Source organism: Notolepis coatsorum (assembly GCF_963971535.1).
Source record: "Notolepis coatsorum genome assembly, chromosome: 1".
Lineage (NCBI taxonomy): Eukaryota > Metazoa > Chordata > Actinopteri > Aulopiformes > Paralepididae > Notolepis > Notolepis coatsorum.
This window is the reverse complement of record NC_140165.1, coordinates 192,765,322-192,789,883: the sequence shown is the minus strand read 5'-3', so window position 1 is coordinate 192,789,883 and position 24,562 is coordinate 192,765,322. Positions and strand designations below refer to the sequence as shown.

The following is a 24,562-nucleotide window of genomic DNA, read 5'->3' as shown; positions in this document are numbered from 1 at the left end:
TGCAAACTGCGGTTACGGAAAGTACCGCGTCGGCCAATCAGAGAGCTTTTAGATGCTCGGCTGCTTGCTAGGTCGTTTCAAACCAGCGCCAGAGTTCCATCATAATACATCATATTCAACGCAAAGCACGTGGCTGCGACGGATACAGCGATGAACCAGTGCACGGCGGGCACGCGCACTCCAGGCGCAATTGCGCCTAGCCCAGAGAGAAATACGGCGAGGAGAAATGCCTGCGGCTATGTAATGAAAAGGTCTATATCAGACAGAATCGTCACTTCCTGTTCAGGAAAACTATTATTAATCTTTGTAAAATTAAGTTATATTGTGCATTGGAAACACAAACATACTTAAAATGAGTAAATATTATTCATTTTAAACATGTTTATATTATTTATAGGGCTATAAAACAAAAAACTAAAAAGTTTTTTTTTCTTCTTCTCTCAATTAACAGGTGGGTCGGCGCCCTAGCGCCCCTAGTGGTAGAGCCGCCACTGATTGTGCCCATCATTATACCCAGTCTACCAGCGCTGTAAGCCTATGGAGATGTTTACCTTCTTTGCAGGGCTATAACTTTTTTAATATTATACGCTAGTTCTATTTCATTATGGCTCCGCTCAGCATCAGTTGCATATATCTCGCTTCAGTGGATATTCACTGAATAAATTTCTAAATGTACCTTTACATACCAACATCCATCTGACCACACCCCCATCTGCTGCCTACATAAGCAGAAACAGAAGAACAAGGAGATACGTTGACATTATATCTTTATTTTCTCTCTCACTATTTTCGAGAAAATACGGCGATATTGTCTTCGTCACTGGAGTGTCTGGAAGATGATGATCATTCTAAATCTCCACAGTTTTTTTCGTATTAGGGGCTCGCGTCGCTGATATACTCCCCATCGGCAGTCCTCCTTGATGCGGCTGGATAGGTAATTGAACCTCCGGTTATACAGCTGGACTGTGGAAGGCACCGTCTGTTGTGAGGGACTGGTTGTTTTCGAGCCTGGGTGAGTAATGTTTTGCTTGCGAGCGCCAGTTGTCTGTTAGTGCTATGGGGGCTAGCTGACCATTTTTACGAAAGCCGGCCCCATATTAGGGTCCTCTGTTCGGCCTCTTAGGCGACGGCGGAGGATCTTGGTCTGAAGCCCATGATGGTCAACTAGTGGGCCGCGACCAGGACCTGGTGAACCCAGGATTCTCTGGACAAGCGGATGCTTCTCTGTCCCGTGCAGGCCCCATCTTTCACTTGAGTGGAAGTACACCCTAAACGAGGAAATGTGGGCATGGATGTTCGTTATCGGAAGATCCATGTTCAAGTCGGCTGCAGCCCAGATGGGACTTGTGCCGGCTCCGCCGTATGTCTGGTAAAATCACTGTTGTAAACTGTGTTGACATTTCTTTTTCTCTTCTCTCTTAAAGGATGAGGAGGGTTTCAGACGGCGGCCTGTCTGAAGTGTGGCTTGTTATGTCGCTGTGTACAGTTCAGGTGATAGCTGCTTAGCTTGCGTGCTAGTTGTGGCCTACCTGTTAGCCAGTCAGCTGTTAGCTGCGGCGCTAGCCCGTTGTGTCACTAGGCTAGGAAACGTTAGCTTGTTGCTATCAGTCGAGAGCGGCTGTTAGCTTAATGCTACACTGTTGAACGTTGCTATGACTATAACATGCCTTAAAACACTCTGACTACGACGTCATCTTTGACAGAGGATGTTAGTCGAACCTACACCGGGAGCCCTGCCAGCGAGGACTGCGTCAACATGGAGAAAAACATAGCGGCTGGGTGGCGCAGCGACGTTACCCTCGTCGCCAACACAGGAGATGCCGTGTTCAACTTCGGTGTCCCGTTAACCAGATTGCAGTTCTCTTGGCCTGCGCTCAGGGTAGGAGTTCCGACCGGACTTTAAACACTTCTTCTTTCCTTCCCTTCTAAATGTTTTGTAATAACGATGTTTTCCAAAACGTGTGTTGCTGCAATACATTGAGGATACAACGCGTGTTGTGTGTGAATTGTCTTGTCACTGGTATAGCTTCTCTCTCCATAGAAATCGGGTTGTTGTTTACATGTGTAAAAATGATCTGGTTAGTTGTGATGAGAACATGTGTGTTCATGTAACGTGAACTCACAACTAAGGGGGTTAATTAACCTATGAAGCTATGCTTAGTGACATGTGATTGAGGAATGAATTCTTTTCTCAGCCTGTAATGACAATGAACAGTGTGTTCACATATTAACAGGGTTACCTGTTCAACTTGGTCGTATCAAGGGTAAGGAAGGAGGGGTGATCCCCCCGGTTCCCTGGGGCTTCCCCCCCTCCTCTCAGACATGTTGTTACAATATATTGTGTCACTGTGTTTGTGGGGATACGATGTAACCCTCAGCTTAATTGCTGGGGTTGTGCTTTCCGCTTGAGAAACAATTTTTTCACTTATCATGTGTGCTTAGCAAGGCCTGTGGCCAATACATAATCGAGGATTCTGTATTCTCTCGTTATGAAAAACGGCGTTCCTCTGTAGCAAGAGTGTACTTTTGCCATTTTTTGTTGTGATGAAGGGTTGTGTGTGTCTTGTGATCTACAACTGGGTTAGGTTGGCCCACAGAAGCGTGTAAGTCTGGTACCGGGGCTCTTAAAGGGGGCCCTCTCTGTTCTGTGTTTTTTCCTTAGTAAAAATCAGATAGCAGGTTAGCACATGAGCTATGTGAGGCTGTTCGATGCTTCATGTAGCAGGCTATGACTGTGTCATGCTCTACTTGTCATTACATCGTATCATGGGTGTGGGGTCGTAAAGGGGTGAACTGGTAATCCTTTCCTCCCCTTTTCTGATTGGTCAGGGGTTAAAACCTCCTGTCCTTCAAGGTTCCTGTCACGTTGCTGTTCGGCACGTTACAGGGTAAGAGGGGGGGGGGGGGGGGGGGGGGGGAGTTTCCTGGTCCCATGCCCTGGAAGATTGGGCGTGTGCACCGCGGAAATTCCCCCGCCATAGAGTATGTCACTGAGCGTACTCTATAGTCTGTTGGTAAGACTTCCGTGGGTTGTTCAGGTCCATGTTATGGATCTGTTTCAGGGAGTTGTCAGAGCTCCTCCTCACAAAGCTCCTCCTCGGGGAGAAGTGCCTTCTGTGAGTTCGGACTCTCCTTCCCTGTGAGGGAGCCTCCTCAGAGTTTCAGAGCCTCCTCCTCAGATTGTCAAGGTGAGTAGAACTTCAAAAAGGAGTTCTGCTCTATTGTTTGTGTATTCGATTCAATTCGATTATTGAGTGTGTATTGGTTCAGTGCCTCCTCCTCGGAGAGCCCTAACCCAAGTGTTACATAGCTCAATGTTGCAATATATTCTTTTCAATCTATACAGCTCGCGTGGGAAGTCTCTCTGGGGATTTCCGTCTCCTCCCTGTGGCGAGGGTGGTGGGATATAAAAATGTAAAAAAAAATTACCCTCAGCTGCGTCACGTGGGATTCATGTCAGTCTGTGTTTCTTTCTTTAAATAAAAAGAGGAAGGAACATGAAGCACGACGGCTCTGTGTCGTTCTCCCAGGCGACTTGGAGGAACAATGTTTGGTGTCTTGCTAGACTATCCATTGATGTGTTTGGGTCTCGACGCATACATAGTGCTGGCTCGGGGTTTTTCTGTTAAGGATCACGCAGGGGCTAAGTGCGCCTTGGTTGCTCGTTATTAAAACAGCGTTTTTATAGGGCAACTGGGATGGAGTTTTGTCTCTTCCGAGCGCCAGTTTACTAGGTTGTCTCGATGAATTCTCGTTCATATCTGGGGGATGTTAACGGAATAGATCAGAACATAGGTAGAGGGGTCTCACGCCCTTGGGGTGTGCCACTGAGCGCGGTCCAAATGGGACCGTCTGGGTGGCGCCCTCTTTTCATGTTTTAGATCAACACGCATACCTACCCCCTCTTCTGGAGTGGGCATGTCGGCGTGGTTAGGGCACGGGACTGGTCTGGTCGCGCTGGTCCAGGTCAGTTAACCCGTTGTCCGCCGGGGATGCAGATCTGCTGTTCTGGTACCCTGAGGGACTTGTGCTTTTTTCAGGGGGAAAAATGCCGGGTCGGCCCGGGTGTCACAGGGTTAGGCGTTATGGAGACCCTTTGTTGGGTACATGTTGTACTCTGCACTATCGTAATGGCTTACGGCCATACCAACCTGTACACGCCCGATCTCATCCGATCTCGGAAGCTAAGCAGGTTCAGTCCTGGTTAGTACTTGGTTGGGAGACCGCCTGGGAATACCAAGTGCAGTGAGCTTAGGGCTGGTTCTCCATTATTTTCGCTCCTCTCTCACGCGTGGCGAATAGGGGGCTGTTGGGGGTGGTCTTTTGGACCTCCTCTGGTAACCCTGTGTGCTTCCCGAGCCGCTGGGCCCGGTCCGAAGTAATGTTTCGTCGACCCGTAGGCCTGGAATAACCCTTTTTTGGAAACTGAAACACTTGTACTGCGGTATAGCCAGTGTATACCCGCAGGTGTGTTGGAGTTTTTTCTTGAGGGGTTATAGGAACAACCACCGTCTGTGTACCGAGAGGGTGGTTGATTCCCTGGTGTGTTGGAGCAGAGTCAACTCCCGGGTTACCCGGTTGAGTGTGCCCCTGCACGTTCATGACGTCTGCCAATCGTGTCAGCCTTCTCTGCCTCGACCCCTCTGGGTGTTTTTTTTTTAATGGAGGCTTTGTCATGGTGCTCAACAATGCCAGCATACGCCCCTTCCGCCGGGGGGGCTGTTTTCAGTTGACTCCTTTGGCGCCTGTCTCGTCCGCAGTGCTCCAGGCTCAGGTTACAGCCTGCTGCCTGGTTTCCCCGATGCGCTGCCTGCTTCCGTTGGTTGGACTTTTTTGAGTGCTTACGGCCATGCTGACTGCCTGTTCTGCAGGGTCAGTGTGCCAGGCGGTGTACTATTGGGGGGAAAGGGCCCGCTCTTGGAGGGGCCCTATCCGAATACGCTGGCGATGTGGGGGGCGGTGTCACTAAGTGACCGCCTGGTGGGGTCTTGATGCCTGGCAGCCTGGCAGTCCCCCTGCCAGAAGGTACAGGCTAAAATCCTGTGTAAAAAAAGGGTTAGCAATAAAAACAGAATAAAATCAAGATAAATAACATTAGAATAAAAACACAACAAAAGCACATAGACATACGATAGGGATACAGGTCACAATACAGTCATGGACACAGCACATCATGACATATTAAGAGACCCAGACATAGACAGATGCACCATATCCACACACACACAGACACCTCAGTGTTGACAGTGCTGGTTTTCAATGAGCCATTCCCTAACCCTGCACTTGAATGAATGGTAATTGTTTGAGGAATTGAGTTCCATTGGTGGGATGCTCTGTATGAAAAGACGGCCTGGCCAAATAAACTTTTTTTGAAAGGGATTGTACAGTCCCCCCTTGCCGCACCTCTAGTGTTCCTGGTTGAGGCAGACTTGAGGTTGATGAAACCGGACAAAGGAGGAGGAGCCAATCCACACTTTATTTTAAAAACTAGACAGACGTTTTGATATAGAGTCAGGTTTTCCCAACTGAGTAGATTATATTTTTTTAGAATGTGACAATGATGGTACCTGAATGGTTTATTGTCTAGAATTTTTATTCCTTGTTTGTATAGTGATTGAAGTGGTTTCAGAATGGTGGAATGTGAATTGGACCAGGTTATCAAACAGTATGTGATGTGGGAAAAAACCATTGAAAATATAGCTTTGCTGCCTCAATTGAAAGGAAGTTTCTTATGTACCTGAAGTTTGATAGGCTGAACTTTACCTTATTGCAGACTTTTTTTATGTGATTTTTAAAGCTAAGGTTTGGGTCTATGTGTATTGAGGCGTTGCAATCTCAGACAGGGTGCCGCTGCAGTCCGGAGGGAGGCTGGATGAATTATGAATGCCATGGCGAAAAAATGAAATATTGATCCCAAAAACTATTTACGCCGTTGTTGGCGTTCAACGCATGGCGGGCAATAACGACTTACGCCGTTTATGGCGCACAATGTGTTAAGCAAGCATTACGAAATAAACTAAATACAATACGAAATAAACAAAATACAAATGGTAAAAAATACTGTTATGTCCGTCTCATTTAGGGTTTATTTTTTTTCCCTTCCTGATATCCGCCAACAGCGCTGCCAGGTGCAAACTGCTCTGGAGCAAATCAGGAGCAAATTGCACACCTATAGGCGTGTTTGCACTAGTATATCATCCGCGAAATATCTTTAGTGAATAAGTTGCAAAGACGGAGCAGATAGCGCTAATCGCACGCAGTTAAGGGTGCTATTGACGCCACGCAATCCATTCTTTGTGAATTCTCCCCACATAGTACATTCAGAAAGGTACACACACACATACACACACACACACACAGGTACAGACACACACACACACAGTACATTCAGAGAGGTACACACACACACACACACAATACATTCAGAAAGGTACAAACACATGCACAAACACACCTGGAAAGACTAAGGAGACACATGTACAAAGGGGGGGGGGGGGGGGGGGGTAAACACACACATGCACCTGTAGTTGTCTCATCTTGTCACAGCTGTTAACTGTTAGCTGCTCCACCTCAGAGAGACGGAGGTCCAGATCAGCCAACCACAGCACTAGCTCCTCCCTATCCACCTCAAACTCCTCCCTCTCCGACACCAAGCCCTGTGGAGAGGAACAAAATGACAAAAAGACAAAGAAAGACAAACAGACAGAAAACAAAGAAAGAAAGGTGTTCAGCTTAACACATTGACCGCCAGCAGCAGGGGGCGCTGATCCCCCTTCATCGCCAGGTCTTTATTCAATGGCTATAGTTTTAGACTGCGACATTTGCGAGTGCTTAAAATATATCTTATATTATATCTATGGGTCTAATAACGCTGTCGACTGTCAGTGAGTTGCTTCCAGTCAACATGCCCAAAACAGATTGTTTTTTCATCCACACATTTTCGTTTTATACCGTTTTGAATAGAGTATGGTTTGGGTGCTTTTGAGTAATTCCAGGAAAAAGACAAGAAAAAGGCATTTTAGTGAAATCCAGCCATCACATTGTAATTTTTCGGCTGATTATCTAATCATCCTGAAATCAACGCTAGATTATCATTATTATATCTCGTTGTGCATACATAAAATTGCCCTCATAGCGGGACGTCCCCCCCCCCCCCCACCGCAGTCAACGGTAATAAGCACATACACCTACACACAGATAGCTTTGATTGCGGTAGAAATAAATATCAGATCAACGCAAGGTTTCATATATAGAGTCCTTACCTGGTATCTGATGTAATGCAAAAAAAAAAATCCAATTATCTGATCGCCATTCCAGTTATCCACAGCGATCATGTCCCCGACATTACCGAGAGGTACACATGGATGGGGGGGCGGGGTTAATATTCGATGCTGTCGTTCGTTGTAAAGGCCTGGCTCGCCTGAATATTTATACCCCGCCCACCCGGCTCTGATCAGCTCCTAAAACACACCAGCCCATTTCCAATGGGATGCAATAGCTCTGCAAGGCAGTAGAGGGCGGTGTTGACCATCTGCCAGCTCAGACAGGCTTTGAAGGGTATACAGAGGCTGCAGCTATTTACATTTACATTTAGTCATTTAGCTGACGCTTTTATCCAAAGCGACTTACAAGTTCTGTACGACAAGCCATCAGGAAGGGCACAACTCTATCAGCTGAGTAACAATGTTCATCAAAGTGTTGAGTGCTACAGTGTAGGTTAGTTTATTAGGACAAGTGCATGACAGTATGGTTATTTTTTTTTTTTTTTTTTTTTTTAATTCAGATAATTGTTGAAGAAGTGCGTCTTTAGTCGACGGCGAACGATTGGACGTGTTTCGGCTGTCCTAACTGGGGTGGGTAGTTCATTCCACCATTGTGGGGCAAGGATTGAGTAGGTCTGAGGCGGCCAGAAGATGCAGAGCGTAGGGGTCTTGAGGGTGTGTAGTTAGAGACCATTGACCGGAGGTAGGCGGGAGCAGTTCCCTTTGCCGCACGGTATGCTAGGTCGAGGGCCTTGAAGCGGATGAATTATGAAAGCTATGAATTATGAATAGATAGCGAATAGCGAATAAACGAATAACGATCCCAAAAACGAGTTAACTTGTTTCTGGCGCTGAACGCATGGCGGGCAGTAACGAGTTAACTCGTTTTTGGCGCAGATTGTGTTAAAGGTGCTATAGATTTTTGAAATTTAGAAATATAGAAATTTGTACAGGTAAGTTAAGTTAAGTATTTATTTTTTACCCAGGGACAGTGCACATTAATCAACATCTTTAGTTTCCACATCAATGTAAATGTGCCAGAATTAGCTAATGAGCTAGTTTTCATCTGTAGTTCCTGCCTACCATGCATGTCTTTATGGTGTGGGAGGAAACCAGAGTACCTAGAGGAAACCCACGCGGACACAGGGAGAACATGCAAACTCCACATAGAAAGGCCCCCTGATGGGGTTCGAACCCAGGACCTTCTTGCTGTGAGGCAGCAGTGCTAACCACTGTGCCACCGTGCCGCCAGGTACAGCCATTAGGACTGTCTACCATACTACCGCAGTGCTGACGGGGTTAATTTTGAGGTTGATTGCTGTTTTGTTATATATGCCACCAGGAGGCGCAAAGTCTCGAAATATTCTGAAAGCTCACTTTGTGTGCAACTCGTGAAACATTAAAACAGATGATCGATTTGTTTGTGTTATTATGAGTTTGATATGCAATTTGTTAAACTTTGTGTCTTATTGTGAGTTTGATATGCAATTCGTTAAACTTTGTGTCTGTGTCTATTATTATTATTTATTTCTCCCAAATGAACTTTCAGACAGCCCATGCACATTGCAAGTGAGATTGGGTGTTACAATAAGGAGCTATTGTTCAAGGAACTGGCAGGGGTGTTTCTGTATATAAATGATATCACCTGCAATTTAAGAGCACACCTCCATGCATTGAGGAATCCAGGCAGGACTATCGTTTCAAGTTTCAAGTTTCTTTAATAGTTGTCATACAGAAGTACAGAATACTTTTATACAAAATGCTTCTTACTGTTACGCTCCAGAGACTGTGCAAGACAAGATAAGTATGAAATAAAATAACATAGTAAAATTAGAAGTAAAAAAATGAGGTCACAGTGTTCAGTTTAGACATATGTACAATGTTCGATGCAGAATATACGTAACTGAGTTACCATACAATATACAATACTGTGCAGTGTACTAATATACAATACTATATAGTGCAAGGCAGAAATGGGACGAGGTGCAATTTAGGTACAATTCACAGTAGGTGTACGAGTTGTAGTCCAAATCCTTTATCAATAAATATAAAGTGTAAAGTGTGTTTGTGTGATCTAAAGTGTGGAGAGTGGGTGCTGCAGTGTGTTGTTTGTTTGAGTGAGTGTGTGCGTGTGCTGTGTGCATTTGATGGTTGTTGCATAGTGTTTATTGTTCGTTTAGCAGCCTGATGGCTGTTGTAAGAGTCTCGTTCCTCTTACAAACTGGTTCAATGACAATGCGCGCGCGCGCGCGCACACACACACACACACACACACACACACACACACACACACACACACACACACACACACACACACACACACACACACACACACACACACACACACACACACACACACACACACACACACACACACACACACACACACACACACACACACACACACACACACACACACACACACACACACACACACACACACACACACACACACACACACACACACACACACACACACACACACACACACACACACACACACACACACACACACACACACCCCAAGCCCCTGCTGCATCGTTAATAAACAATGGAATTTATATGAAATTCGTTAAACTTAACATTTGTGTCTGTTGTAATTTATTTATTTAGGTCCAGAAGGTCCAGGGTTCGATTCCCGCTTGGGGACCAGGTTTCCGCGATGCCAGGTACCCAGGTGGGTGATCTCCCAGGCCTTTCTGTGTGGAGTTTGTGTAACAAGTGCCTTGTTGCCTTGTATGAATAATTACACCCCATCACAAAATACACTTTAATACATTCCACTAATAATCCTTAACGTTTTATTTTATTGATTTCATTTCATTTCATTCCTTTCGTTTTATTTTATTACACTTTTGGGAGTTAAGGCTTTTATTTTGAAATCGACACCAACCTTTCCAGAGCACACATATTGCCTGCTTCCTGGTTATACGTTAGTCTCTCCAGGACACCGAGAGGTAAGGTCCTAGCTCTTATGTTCAATGATAGACTTCGGTCTAAAAGTAGTTAAATATTGTATGTTACATTCCTAAACTGTAAAACGAGTTTGTAATGTAACTCCTGGTGATAATATGTACCTGTGCAGATTTGTGGGAGGTTTGACTGGGTTAGGGAACTTTATAAATGCACATTAGTAGTCTAGCATGTAGGGGTTTGCACACGCACGTGCGCTGGAGTCACGTCTTTTCTCAAATTGTAGCTCACGTGCTGCAGATGACTATTCCTAATGCTGGTGCATTTTGTTGCATTGTAACCCAACAGGTATGTGTGTACAGTAGCTCCCATGTTTTTGGTCTGTTTTGTATTCAATTGTTTATTTTTCCAATGTAATTAAAATGTAATTCTTATAAGAGAGTCTCTCCGGGACACAGAGAGCTCACGTGCTGCAGATGACTATTCCTAATGCTGGTGCATTTTGTTGCATTGTAACCTAACAGGAGAGAATAAAGACGACCAGCAGTCATTCCGTGTCCATCATCTTTAAAACACAACGCCGTCAGAAGTACACCGGTCACACTTGGTGCCGTTCGACTCCGGACAACGGACAGCGCTCGTCTGTCCCCTGGGGGATGCCGTCTGCACGCCGCTTCTTCATCCAACTGGCTGTGCTGAGTACAACGTCGAATGATTACGTGTGCGCATAGAATAAGCGCACATAAGATATTGGTTGTTTTTGTTTGATAATGATATGCTATAGATTGTAATTGTAAATATTATTGTAATTATACAGTAATTGGATACGACACTAGTTGTACAAGACCATTATAATTTTTTCTCTTTTTTTTCCATCTGTTATGATATATTGTGAATAGATAGTCTATGCCCTATGGTCTAATGTTCAACGTCTGAGCAGTAACAAGTGTTGCTATCTAACACATGACCACTGTATAGATATAAATATAATTAGGAACTAATTTGTTTATATGGTTGGCTGGTAATGAGATATATATATATTTTTTTCCCCCATCTGTTCTGGTAAATTGTGAATGGATAGCCATACAGTAGCCTACATGTATTCGTGTGTAGTCTAGTGTTCAAAGTCTGAGCAGTAACGAGCTGCCATTTAACACATTCACACATAATTTTCTTTTGTTTATAGCCCTCTAAAGCATTTTTATTTTTAATTCTTGAACATGACTGAGGCAGATGCAGTTAGTAGTGATGCTGTCACGCCAGATCTGGAGATGGTGGGTATGACGCCTGTATACGGCAGGGGTCGGTCAGCTTTTGTGTGTGGTAGGGGTAGACCAGTGGGTCCTGCAGAACTGGGTCAGTCAGCTCTTATGTATGGGAGGGGAAGACCAGTGGGTCCTGCAGAACTGGGTCAGTCAGCTCTTATGTATGGGAGGGGAAGACCAGTGGGTCCTGCAGAACTGAGTCAGTCTACAGTTCGCCAGTCAGTGTTAGAAGCAGTGGGGCCAGTGGCTACATCTACTCCAATCACGCATGGCAATGACGCAGCCCCGCAGCTCGCTAGGTCAGAGGATTTAGGCAGCCTCGTCACAGACCTTGCCATACAGATAGGAGAACAAATTGCATCTACTCTGCACGCCATACACCAGACCAGTTATCAGCCCCAGGTCCCCGCCCCTGAGCCCCAGGTCCCCGCCCCTCAGCCCCCCGCACCCCAGCCACAATGTGTTTCTGGGTGTGCAGACATGTCAAGGATGAAAGTAATAGTGCAAGCGGAGACTAAACCACCTCCGTTCTTCAGAGGTAATCGCACTGAGCCATTCTCCATACATGAGTGAGAAGACATGATGCTAGCGTATCTGTCTAGAACGAGTTGTAAAACCAACAGAGAATTGTGTGATCTAGTGATGGGCAGGTTGACTGGTAAAGCTAGAGACATAGTGAAGGTGTCACTGCGTAGCCGGCCTGAGTTGTCTGCCAATCTGACCCCTGCAGCTGTGTTTGACATTTTAAAGCGTAACTTCAGCAAGCTGACATACTCCAGTATGCCCATGGCCGACTTCTATGCCATGGTTCCCAGGCCTAGTGAGGGAGTGATGGATTACTGGGTCCGGCTGAATAAAGCAATCGATGTTGCAGATGAGTGTCTGCGTCGCCGGGGTCGGTGTGTTGATGATTCGAGCGCCGAGGTCGTGATGATGTTGATTACACACTGCCCAGATCCCAGTCTAGCTATGTCCTTCCAGCTGAAGCCTGTGGAGCAGTAGACTGCAGCTGAGGTCCAGGAGCATCTAGATGGTTACCAGAGAGACCAAAGGAGATCCAGTTCACGGGCACAGCAGGTTAACATCTCGGCATGCAGTCAGAGCCCCATGGCTGGTGGCCCATCCCCTCCTGTCCCGTATGGTGGGGCCCAGCAGTCTTCGGTTGTTGTGCAGTCACAGCAGCCTCCCTCCTTTGGCTCTTCTCATGAACGGCTTGGTGAGCCCCACAGGGTCTTAGCCGCAGCGCAGGCCCTCAGCCCTCCTACACCCATCTTAATGACTCCTGCTCCGGCGAGTCCCTCCTCTGTAGACCCTGGCCTTCATCAGGTGGTTGACTTGTTAGACCGTGTGCTCTCACTGTGTTCGGCCTCGCTGGCCCCAGCAGTACAGGCTCAGCCTGTTCAGCCGTCTCGCTCCCACATCCAGCCAAGTAATGGGCAGACGTACCCCTCACGCAACCAGGCCAGACCGAGTCAGCAGAGTTACTCACGCAACCAGGCCAGACCGAATCAGCAGAGTTACCCACACAACCAGCACGACCCATGCGAAGTGTGTCAAGACAGCAGTCATAACACTCGTCAACACTGTATGTACCATCGGCTGTGCCACCGCTGTTTCCGCCCTGGTCACTATGAGGACTCATGCCCTGGCATCTCCCAGCCATCAGCTGGATCAGCATCTCCCTCCAACAGGCCCGCTCAGACCCATCCTGTCAATGCTGTCCCTTTAAACTAGCCAGCCCATGCAGTGAGAGGGATAGTATGGGCAAAGTGGATGAAACCCTCGAGAGAGAACCAGACTTAGAAGCCATCTATGTAAACAGCTGCAGATTACTTCCAGAAGACGAAACAGCCATCTTTGTTGGGTCACAGAAAGTGAACGGAGCTAGTGAACTGTTTTATGCTCCAGTATTAGTCAGTGACAAGTACACATTGAGGGGGATGTTGGATTCTGGTAGTATGTCATGCACGCTCAGTGAGGAGGGTGAACGAAAGTTACAAACCGCTGGTGTTCTCCCCCTCGTGTCCAGCCGGCACCTGTGAATGTGGTGCTGGTTGGTTGTGGTGGCTTGACTACTCGACCAAAGTGTGTGTATGATTGAGATTGAAGTTTGTGGGTAAAAATGTGTGGTTCCTACGCTGGTTGTGCCAGGTCAGAGAGACGAGTTTATAATTGGCAGTAATGTAATCAAGTCCGTTCTCCAAAGGTTGAAGTCGACTGAAAAGTACTGGGAGCTTGTGTCCTGCAGAAACAGTGACCCTGAGTGTGAGCAGTTCCTTGAGCTGTTTAGCTGCACCTCCCGCTGGTCGGGTACAGACCCGCCCGGGGTGATAGGCACAGTGAAGCTATGCCAGGCGGTTACCCTCCTCCCTCAGCAGGAGTATCTTGTGTGGGGGAAGCTACCAGCCAGTGCACATGTGTCTCCTGGGAGTACGGTCATTGTGGAGCCCACCTCAGCGAGGTCGGCCCCTCGCAACATCATAGTGGGGAGAGTAGTGACTCCCATGTGGGGCGACCGCTGGGTCCCCATGAAGGTCTTGAACCCGACACAGAGCCCCATCACGCTCCATCGTAATGCCAAACTGGCTGATGTCTCACCTTGTCTTGCTGTTGAAGATCTGTCCATCACTCAGGGCCCGTGTCAGCAGCAGTCTGGTGTCTCCAGCTCCTCCGCCTCTCCTGGCTCCTCGTTAGATGCTGAGCAGATGTTGTCCGACTGTGGACTGGAGGACGTGAACATCAAGTCATGTGAGGTGTCTCCTGATGGAAAGAAGAGGCTAGCTGACCTACTGGTGACGTATCAAGATGTCTTCTCCAAGGACAAGCTGGACTGTGGAGAGGTCAAATACTTTGTGCACCGTATCCACCTCTCAGACGACCGTCCATTCCGCCTGCCCTTTAGGTGTGTCCCCCCAGCTGACTATCACAAACTGAGAGAGGTGTTGACTGAGATGGAGGTGAAGGGGATCATCTCCAAGTCGATGAGCGAGTATGCCTCACCTCTGGTCATGGTGTGGAAGAAAAATGGAGACCTCAGGATCTGTACGGATTTCCGCTGGCTCAACGCAAAGACCGTCAAAGATGCTCATCCGTTGCCCCATCAATCCGACTGCCTTGCTGCCCTTAGTGGGAACGCTTTCTTTAGCACCATGGATCTGACCTCAGGGTTCTACAACGTCCCTCTCCATGTGTCTGACCGGCGGTACACTGCCTTCACAACACCACTGGACTTGTACGAGTACAACAGCCTCCCACAAGGCCTGTGCAACAGTCCGGCATCTTTCATGCGTATGATGCTCGGCATCTTTGGCGACCTCAACTACTCCAGCCTCTTGTGCTACTTGGATGACTTGCTGGTGTTTGCGCCGTCTGAGGAGGAGGCGCTGAAGCGATTGGAGGTGGTCTTCTGCAGACTCAGAGTGAACAACCTCAAGCTCTCACAGAAGAAATGCAACTTCTTACAGAGGTCGGTCAGGTTCCTGAGTCATGTGGTCGATGCCAGTGGAGTCTCTGTCGACCAAGAGAAGGTCTCCGTCATCTCTGGCTTCCAGAGAGAGGATCTGATGGAGTCGGATGGCCGCACTCCCGCTCAGAAGAGAGTGAGATCCTTCCTCTGCATGGTGTTGTATTACCAAAATTTCATACATGGCTGCTCCAGCATAGCCAAGCCCCTCTTCGCCTTGACAGCTGGCCAGAAGAGAAAAGGGAAGACCAGTGCTGGTCGTACAATAGCTGGTACGTTCCGGAAGCTGACTCCTGAGGACTGGACTCCCGCCTGTGAGACTGCGTTTGAGGAGCTCAAGAGGGCGCTCGTCGACTGTGTAGTGCTGGCTCACCCGGACTTTGAGAGGCCGTTCATCCTCTCCACTGACACGTTGCTGGACGGTATTGGAGCAGTGCTCTCTCAAGTCCCTGTCGGGGAGGAGAAGGCCAGACCAATCGCCTTTGCGAGCAAGTCGCTCAGCCGCAGTCAAGCGAACTATCCTGCCCACAGACTGGAGTTCCTGGCCCTCAAATAGTCAGTGTGTGACAAATTCAGTCACTGGCTCAAGGGTCACAAGTTCACTGTGTGGACTGATAATCCACTCACATACATCATGACCAAGCCTAAACTTGACGCATGCGAACAGCGCTGGGTGTCCAAGCTGGCCCCTTACTGCTTCGACATCAAGCATGTGCCTGGGAGGCTGAATACAGTGGCCGATGCGCTGAGCAGAGATCCCTTCGTGAGGCCGCTCAGCCGGCGTCTCTTGACCGAGCCTTACTCTGCTCTTCTGGAGCAAGTGTGTGATGTGGAGAACAGGGGGGTGCAGGATATCTTCCGTCTAACATGCCAGCCCCAAGCTCTAGAGACCCCTTCTGGATGTGCGGTTGCTGATGTGTCCATGTCGGCAGATGAGACCTCCACGGTGCTTTCCTCCCAGGAAGACTGGGACTCTGCGCCAAGACACAGGGCAGTATCTATGGCGGGCCACCTGTCCACTGTTGTCACTGCCGACCACGACACAGTCTCCTCCTTGTCGTTGGCTGATCTGCAGGCCCGCCAGCGAAAAGACGCCACCGTCTCCAGAGTCATCTTTTACGTCGAAAGGGGCCGCAGACCCTCCAGACGCGAGCGCTGCTATGAAGATCAGCCCGCCTTGAGGATGCTGAAGCAGTGGGAGAGGCTTGCTATGCAAAACGGCATCTTGTACAGGGTTACGAAGGACCACATGACCAGGCACAAGAGGTTCCAGTATGTTCTACCTGAGTCCTTGAAGTCGGAGGCGCTGTCTGGAGTGCATGACTTGGCTGGTCACCAAGGTCAACCTAGAACACGGTCTCTCGTACGTCAGCGTTTCTACTGGTATGACATGGAGAAGGATGTGCGGGGCCATGTGAGGAACTGTCCCAGATGCGTACTCAGCAAGACTCCAGAGCCGGCGGCCAGAGCCCCTCTGGAGAGCATAACAACCTCTGCACCACTGGAGCTGGTGTGCATCGACTTCTGGTCAGCTGAAGATAATAACAACAAGTCTGTGGATGTTCTGGTCATAACTGACCACTTTACAAAGCTGGCCCACGCCTTCCCCTGCAAAGACCAAACCGCGAAGAAGGTTGCTAAAAAGCTGTTGGACAACTTCTTCTGTGTGTATGGCTTCCCACAGCGCCTGCATTCTGACCAAGGAGCGAACTTCCAGAGTGAGTTGATGGCGGAGCTGCTGGAGTTAGCAGGGGTCACGCAGTCCCGGACCACTCCGTATCACCCAATGGGGAATGGTAGCACCGAGAGATTCAATCGGACCCTGGGTGGAATGCTGCACTCCTTGCCATCGGAGTCTAAGCACAGATGGCCCCAGATGGTCCAGAGCCTGACCTTCGCCTACAATTGTACACAGCATGAGACGACTGGCTTTGCCCCCTTTTACCTGATGTTCGGGAGGGTACCGCGTCTGCCAGTTGATCTGCTGTTTAAGAATGTGCTCCAGGACGAGGTGGTCTGTGACTATGATGCCTATGTGAAGTCCCTGGCGGCCGATCTCCAGTCTGCTATGCTGTTGGCCCAGAGGCACACCTCAGTGGAACAGGGGCATCAGGCTGACCAGTACAACAAAAAGATGAAGCGCTTGCCCCTCTCTGTGGGTCCTGGTGGCAAACAAGGGCGCCAGAGGGAAGCGGAAGCTGGCGGACAAGAGCCGGACGTCTACACCGTCATCGCTTCCAGACCACAGTGCCACATATATCGGATCAGAGACCGGACTGGACGGGAGAAGACAGTCCACAGGAACCTCCTGCTTCAGGTCAACTTCCTCCCCTTGGACGGGTCATTTGATGATGAGGGTCTAGCCGCGGACAGAGACACCTGTGCGCCTGGTGAAGCCTCCCTCTCAGTCATGCCTGAAGCTAGCGCCTCAGACGCGGACAATGTGGCAGCAGAGCCTTCCATGGGAGATGGACCTTCCATGGGAGATGGACCTGATGGGGATCGCACCGCATCATGGGTGCAAGAGCAGTCTTCAGTGGAGGGTGAGGATGACGGGCTACGTCCGTATTCCCCCCAGGGGATGTCCCCTGCTCTTAGTGAGCTTCCAGTGGCAAGTGCCGCCAGTCCCCCACTGTTGCTTGCTCCACCGAGTTCCCCCCCTGCTGTAGTCCAGCATGAGGACAGTGTTGTGTCCACACAACTTGGGCATACTCCTGAGCTAATGAGTGTCAGTGTGCCTGGTCAGAGCCAGGATCCACAGACCACTGAACACTACACGTACAGGTTCGGTAGGGTCATCAAGCCAGTCTTTCGGCTGATAGAGACAATGGTCCAGCTTGAGAGTATGATGGGCTTCGAGCCACAAGCCTCTATCAAACATGTGTAGAGGTTAGCTACAGTGTTGTGTATAGCACTTACAGCCTGATAGTGTTTTTTGTGGTGATAAGGAGTAACATTTTTATTTATGTGTATGTGCCCTTGGCATGGTATGGTCAAGTGTAGCTGGATGGTGTATAAGGCACCGTCGTTATCCCTGGAGGTATGGTGGGAGTTGGCCACTCCTAGTGCCCTCCTGGCCTTTTATTAGGTGACGGGTATCGTTGGATTGTTCCGCAGTGTGTGGTTCTCATAGTAAGCTTGTGACTAGTGTGACGCGAGGTAGGCACAGTTTTTTTTTCTTCGATGTAGGTGTAATTCTGGGGGGTGAATGTAACAAGTGCCTTGTTGCCTTGTATGGATAATAACACCCCATCACAAAATACACTTTAATACATTCCACTAATAATCCTTAACGTTTTATTTTATTGATTTGATTTCATTCCTTTTATTTTATTACACTTTTGGGAGTTAATGCTTTTATTTTGAAATCGACACCGACCTTTCCGGAGCACACATATTGCCTGCTTCCTGGTTATACGTTAGTCTCTCCGGGACACCGAGAGGTAAGGCCCTAGCTCTTATGTTCAATGATAGACTTCGGTCTAAAAGTAGTTAAATATTGCATGTTACATTCCTAAACTGTAAAACGAGTTTGTAATGTAACTCCTGTTGATAATATGTACCTGTGCAGATTTGTGGGAGGTTTGACTGGGTTAGGGAACTTTATAAATGCACATTAGTAGTCTAGCATGTAGGGGTTTGCACACACACGTGCGCTGGTGACATGTTAATGGAGTCACGTCTTTTCTCAAATTGTAGCTCACGATACCGATATTCCGATATTGTCCAACTCTTAATTTCCGATACCGATATCAACCGATACCGATATATGCAGGGTTTCCCCCCCCCAAAAAACGGAATAATTTCAGGTAACTAATAATTTCACTGTATGCAATATTGTTATTGTTTTTATTCTTTTTTTAAACAGATACCGATATTTTCCGATATCACATTTTACTGCCAATATCGGCCGATAATATCGGTCGGCCGATAATATCGGACATCCCTAATTGTAACCTAACAGGTATGTGTGTACAGTAGCTCCCATGTTTTTGGTCCGTTTTGTATTCAATTGTTTATTTTTCCAATGTAATTAAAATGTAATTCTTATAAGAGAGTCTCTCCGAGACACAGAGAGCTCACGTGCTGCAGATGACTATTCCTAATGCTGGTGCATTTTGTTGCATTGTAACCTAACAGGAGAGAATAAAGACGACCAGCAGTCATTCCGTGTCCGTCATCTTTAAAACACAACGCCGTCAGAAGTACACCGGTCACATTTGCATGTTCCCCCCCCGATAAGAGAAACCCAATGGAAAAACATGCACAACAACAGATCGCCAACGCTGTCGCGTCCGTGACGAAGACGGGCAGGAGCACTTGGATGGTCCCCGGGCGTGGCTCATGCCGCAGCCCTCGTCTGCTCCCGGCAGCCCTTGGGGGGAAGGACGACGGGATGGGTTAAGCGCAGAGTAGTATCGCATCGGCGATCCTAAAGAGACAATGCATGCGTGTGTGTTCCGGTGTGTGTGCTAAACTAACCGCTGTGTGCCACTAAAACATTGAGTGTCGTTGCATGCCGAATAAAGACCTCTGCAACAGGTCCTGCATTAAAATTCTATCATTCACTGTAATTTGCTGTGTTTGTGTAGTGCTTTTATTCATTCATTATTATCATTATAATTATTTCATTCCGATGATATCTGTAGAATGGACGTTATTATAGCAATCGCCATGATTTCTCCCAAAAGAACACGGGCGTGCACCAGTCAGTCCAATGACTGCCTTTCAGAGGTCGTGAATCCAAATCCAAGGTCGGAAAGTCAATAAGCATCATGAATATTCGTGCTGGTAATCATCAACGGGGTGCCATGCACATAGCACGGTCAAAAGCGTACAAGGTTTTGATCTCCCCATGCCCCTCTGGAATGTTGAATTTAAATGCAAATACAAGCAAGCAGCTGCAAGCGTGATGCCGACAGACGGCTGTGATGCTGACAGACGGCTGTAAATGTGTGGTGACGTGGGGCGGGCCGTTGGAATTTTAAGAGGTTAAAACATGAATGTAAGATAAATAGATCTGGAGGCCTGGGCTACAATCATAAAAAAAAATTCAACCTGCTTTATTGTAATATACAACGTGAGAAAACTGACTCGATATGCGAGGGGCTCGCAGCTCGATAACCATTTATAGGCAATTTGTGTTATGAGTTTTAATAAAATCATGGAACATAATTGTTTGTCCATGTACTGTTATTCAGCAGTAGGGTATTATGAGCAAATTTAATTTGTTACATTGGACATTTTGATTAATTATATCAAGCAGAGAACTGAGAAATTCGGCACTACTGATGAATGAAGTTATTTCAGAACACTGCCTATATTTGCATGAATAGAACAATTAGATCTCATCCTTTGACTGTTGTCATTATTATTATTATTTATTTCTCCCAAAGGAACGTTCCAACTGCACGTCGCAATACATTAACACTTTGAGTGCCAGCCACGAGAAAACTCGTTAGTTCATGCCATGCGTTGAGTGCCAAGAAATCTCGTTTTTAATCTTAATTTTTTTTATTATCGATTTACATAAATCTTTCATCAATCTAGCCTCACGAACAGGGAAAATACCGCCCATACCGCCCCCTATCATCTGCCGGATGGTAATGCACCCTTTGGATTGGATTGAATGAAAACGCATGGGGAAAAGAAACTCCGGAATCCACATTTTACTTGTCAGGCATGTAATCCGAGCCGATTGCAGTCTTCGCCGACCCTCAGAACAGCGTGGAATCGGTATTTCCAGTACCCAGCGTTGGATCAATAAACACGATCGATATTTGGAATGGCGATCAGGAATTGGAATACTCTTTTTGGAGAACATCTGATCTGAGGTAAGGAATCCATTTTACCAGTCTTGGGATAATCAGAGCTCTTTTCACCTATATCTCAGCGTGTCCCATATGTGTGTGTGTGGCTGTGAGTAAGTAAGTAAGTAAGTAAGTATTTATAAAGCACCTTTCATACATGTCATGTAGCTCAAAGTGCTGTACACAAATATAGGCATATATAATGATAAAAGCAATAAAGTCACAGTGATCAGTTAAGATCAATGTTTAAAAAAAATTATAATAATAATAATAATAATAATAATAATAATAGTAACGTAAAAATGAAAATAACGTAAAAACAGTCATTTGCTTACCAGTTTGGGAGAACAGGTCCGCACAAACATGTCCGCTCAGTAGCAACCGGAAGTGCACTAAACCAATGCACTTGTATGGTAGGTAGCAATGTTTAGCTCTTATAACGCTAGTGTAGTTACGTTTTTATCAGTGGTCATAGTTGGGTCCATAGTGCTTTACCAAGTCCCATGGATCCATCAGTGGCCGTGTATTGTGTGCGTATGTACCCGTTCCCTCATGTGGTCAGTGGCCAGAGTTGGGTCCACAGGACTTATCCAAGCCCCATGGACCCATCAGTGGCCGCGTATTGTGTGCGTATGTACCCGTTCCCTCATCTAAAGAGTTGGGTCCACAAGACTTTTCCAAGCCTTACGGATCCATCAGTGGTCGTGTATTGTGTGCGTATGTACCCGTTCCTTCATCTAAAAAGTTGGGTCCACAAGGCTTATCCTAGCCTCATGGATCCATCAGGTTTTTCCAAGCCATAACTATTTGTAAGCTAGACTGTATAGGTACGTTTTTAATTTTCCTTTAAAAATGTGTATGGAGCTGGCGTTTCTGATGTGTGTTGGTAGTGTGTTCCATAGTTTTGGGGCATAGTTGGCAAATGCCATACTTCCTAACCTCTTTTGGTTTCTGGGCGTGTCTAGTAAACCTGTAGTGGATGACCGTAGCGTTCTTGAGGGCAGATAACTAACTAGGGAATTTGCTATGTATTTTGGGCCTTGCTCATTAAGAGCTTTATATGTTAGGAAAAGGACCTTAAAATCAAGGACTGGAGTGATATGTTCTCTTCTCCTTGTATGAGTTAGTAATCGAGCTGCAGAGTTTTGGATAAGCTGAAGCTTCCCAATGGTTGCTTTGGGAAGACCAGTGAACAGTGCATTACAATAGTCAAGCCGACTTGATACAAAAGCATGAATAAGTTTCTCTGCATCCTTTTTATTTACGAAAGGTCTTACTTTCGCTATGTTTCTTAGGTGGAAGAATGACGTTTTCATGGCCTTATTTATATGAGACTTAAAGGTCAGGTCTGAGTCCAAGATGACACCTAGGCTTGTAACCTCAGTCTTTACATAGGATGACAGACTCCCCAGGTTTTCACACAGCACTTCCCTTTTCGCTTTTGGGCCGAACAATAGGATTTCGGTCTTGCTTTCGTTTAATTTTAGGAAGTTATTGTTCATCCACTTGTTTATTGCTAACAGACAATTTGTAATGGACTGTATGGCTGTAGTGTTATTTGGTTCTGCGGAGATATATAGTTGTGTATCATCAGCATAACTATGGAAGCATACATTGTGGTCTCGAATGATGTCCCCGAGGGGCAGCATATATAGTGAGAAGAGTAATGGACCAAGGCAGCTTCCTTGTGCAACTCCAAAGCTGCTGTGGTGTGTGATGATCAGGAAATAAGATAATTGATTTTTCAGCCCGCTTCTCTAGCGTCCATAAGTACACATATACTATCGATAATCTAGCGTTTATTTGAAAACGATTCATAAATAGGCGGAAAAATTACAACGTGTTTTGTGTATTCCAGTAAAGCGCGATTCCTGCAGATTTTTTTTTGGAAGTTTAAAAAAAACTAGCGTTTTTCAAAATGGTATAAAACGGAAATGAACCGATAAAAAAACAATCCGTTTCGACAATGTTGACTGCAAACAAGTCATTGATAAGCAACGGGCGTATTAGACACATAGCCATAATTTAAGATATAGTTTATGCGTTCGCAAATGTGATCGCCCTCCCATTGACTACAGCGCTGGCACTCAAGCACGGAAAGTGTTAAAGCAGTCCGTTATAATCACATTTAACATTTTAGGCATTTTATGAGCATAACGAAATTCTTTAGATTGGACATTTGAAAATGGTCTTGAATGTTCTTTACACAGCATCCACGCTGTGTATTCAAGCTGAGAACACGGCACTTTTCTTTTTTTCCTTCCCTCCCCTGTAAAATAACCTGGTGAATGTAACCTGGTGCAACCCTTAACGCCCCTACTGGTTGATACCGTTAATACGGCATACACCAGAAACCACCTGGCAGTGCAGACCGTCCTAAGGGCTACATCTGTATGTAGATTCATAATAAAAAAAATTATAATAATACATCCACAGAGCTTTTAGAAAGGTGCAGAATAAAAGTATTGCTCGCGCCCCCCTCCCCCCAATCTTTTTTGAATGATGTACAGGACTCACACTGTGCTCGTGCAGTTTGTGACATGTGTACTAAGTTTATAGAGTTCGATTCAAATAAGGCAAAACTGCAAACTGTCGTGCTTGAAAAATGTACCTGGCTTTAAGCTTGTTTATCAGGTTCCAGGGGTGTTTTATGCATTTTCCCTGTTACTGCCAGGTGTACGACTGTACAGGTGCATTGCCACTAAGCCTCGGGCAGCGCTATTATTTAAGAATACATTGACTGTATCGTATGCCCAGCCTCGGGCAGCGCTATTATTTAAGAATATGTTGACTGTATGCCCAGCCTCGGGCAGCGCTATTATTTAAGAATATGTTAACTATCATATGCCCAGCCTCGGGCAGCGCTATTATTTAAGAATACGTTGACTGTATCATATGCCCAGCCTCGGGCAGCGCTATTATTTAAGAATATGTTGACTGTATGCCCAGCCTTGGGCAGTGCTATTATTTAAGAATACGTTGACTGTATGCAAAAATAATAATATATATATGTATTAATTAAAAAAATTATATAAAAATATTATTATTATTATTATTATTTTTTTACATTTAGGGGGGGGGGGGGGGGGGTTCGCGTTTAAATCTTGCACAGGGCCTCGCATTTCTCCCAGACGGCACTGCATATAGTCCTTACCTTTACTAGGAGGCAGAGGTGGGACCAAATCATTGTTTTGCAAGTCTCAAGTCAGTCTCATGTCTTAGTACTCAAGTCCCAAGTCAAGACAGGCAAGTCCAGAGTCAAGTCCAAAGTCAAGACTGACAAGTCCCAAGTCAAGTCCCAAATCCTAACCTTTGAGTTTCGAGTCCTAAACAAGTCATAATACGCGATTCACCAAAAAGTTTCATTATCAACTTGTTGGCAAAACATAATCTAATTTCTATAAATGTAATAATATTCAGAATCAGGGTTAGTTTTACAACTACAGATACAGCCCTGAAAAATCAAACCTCTACTGCTCCTCTACCACTACTCCACCACTCCAGATTCTCAAACATAAACATAAAGACGGACAACACGCTCATCACAGACAAGCTGGATGTAGCCAATTACTTAAACATCTTCTTCACAAACATAGCCACAACACTGTTAAACAAACTACCCTCCCACTCAGGGCATTATGGGGTAGAACACATAGTAGCATACTACAAAAACCTAGGGGTCCGCAAAGACGACTTCAAACTAGAAATGGTAACAACCGATGAGGTACTCAAAAAATGTAGTGCCCTCCAACCTAACAAGGCCACTGGCCATGACAACATCCCCTCCAAATTCCTCAGAGACTCAGCAGCCGCCATCACCCCAGTCGTCACACACATAATAAACCTCTC

The 24,562-nt window shown here is 46.5% G+C and overlaps 1 protein-coding gene across 3 annotated transcripts in view; it reads right to left on the bottom strand.

The window, feature by feature from the left end:
* LOC311241494 (nesprin-2-like) overlaps window positions 1-24,562 on the bottom strand; it is a 292,203-nt gene that overhangs the window by 167,853 nt on the left and 99,788 nt on the right. For 2 of the 3 annotated variants that reach the window (XM_084330341.1, XM_084330343.1), the window contains exon 5: window positions 6,516-6,656. In XM_084330341.1, the coding sequence (XP_084186467.1) occupies window positions 6,516-6,656 (141 nt within the window). The remainder of the gene's footprint in view (window positions 1-6,515; window positions 6,657-24,562) is intronic. The other variant, XM_084330342.1, reaches the window with a different exon arrangement.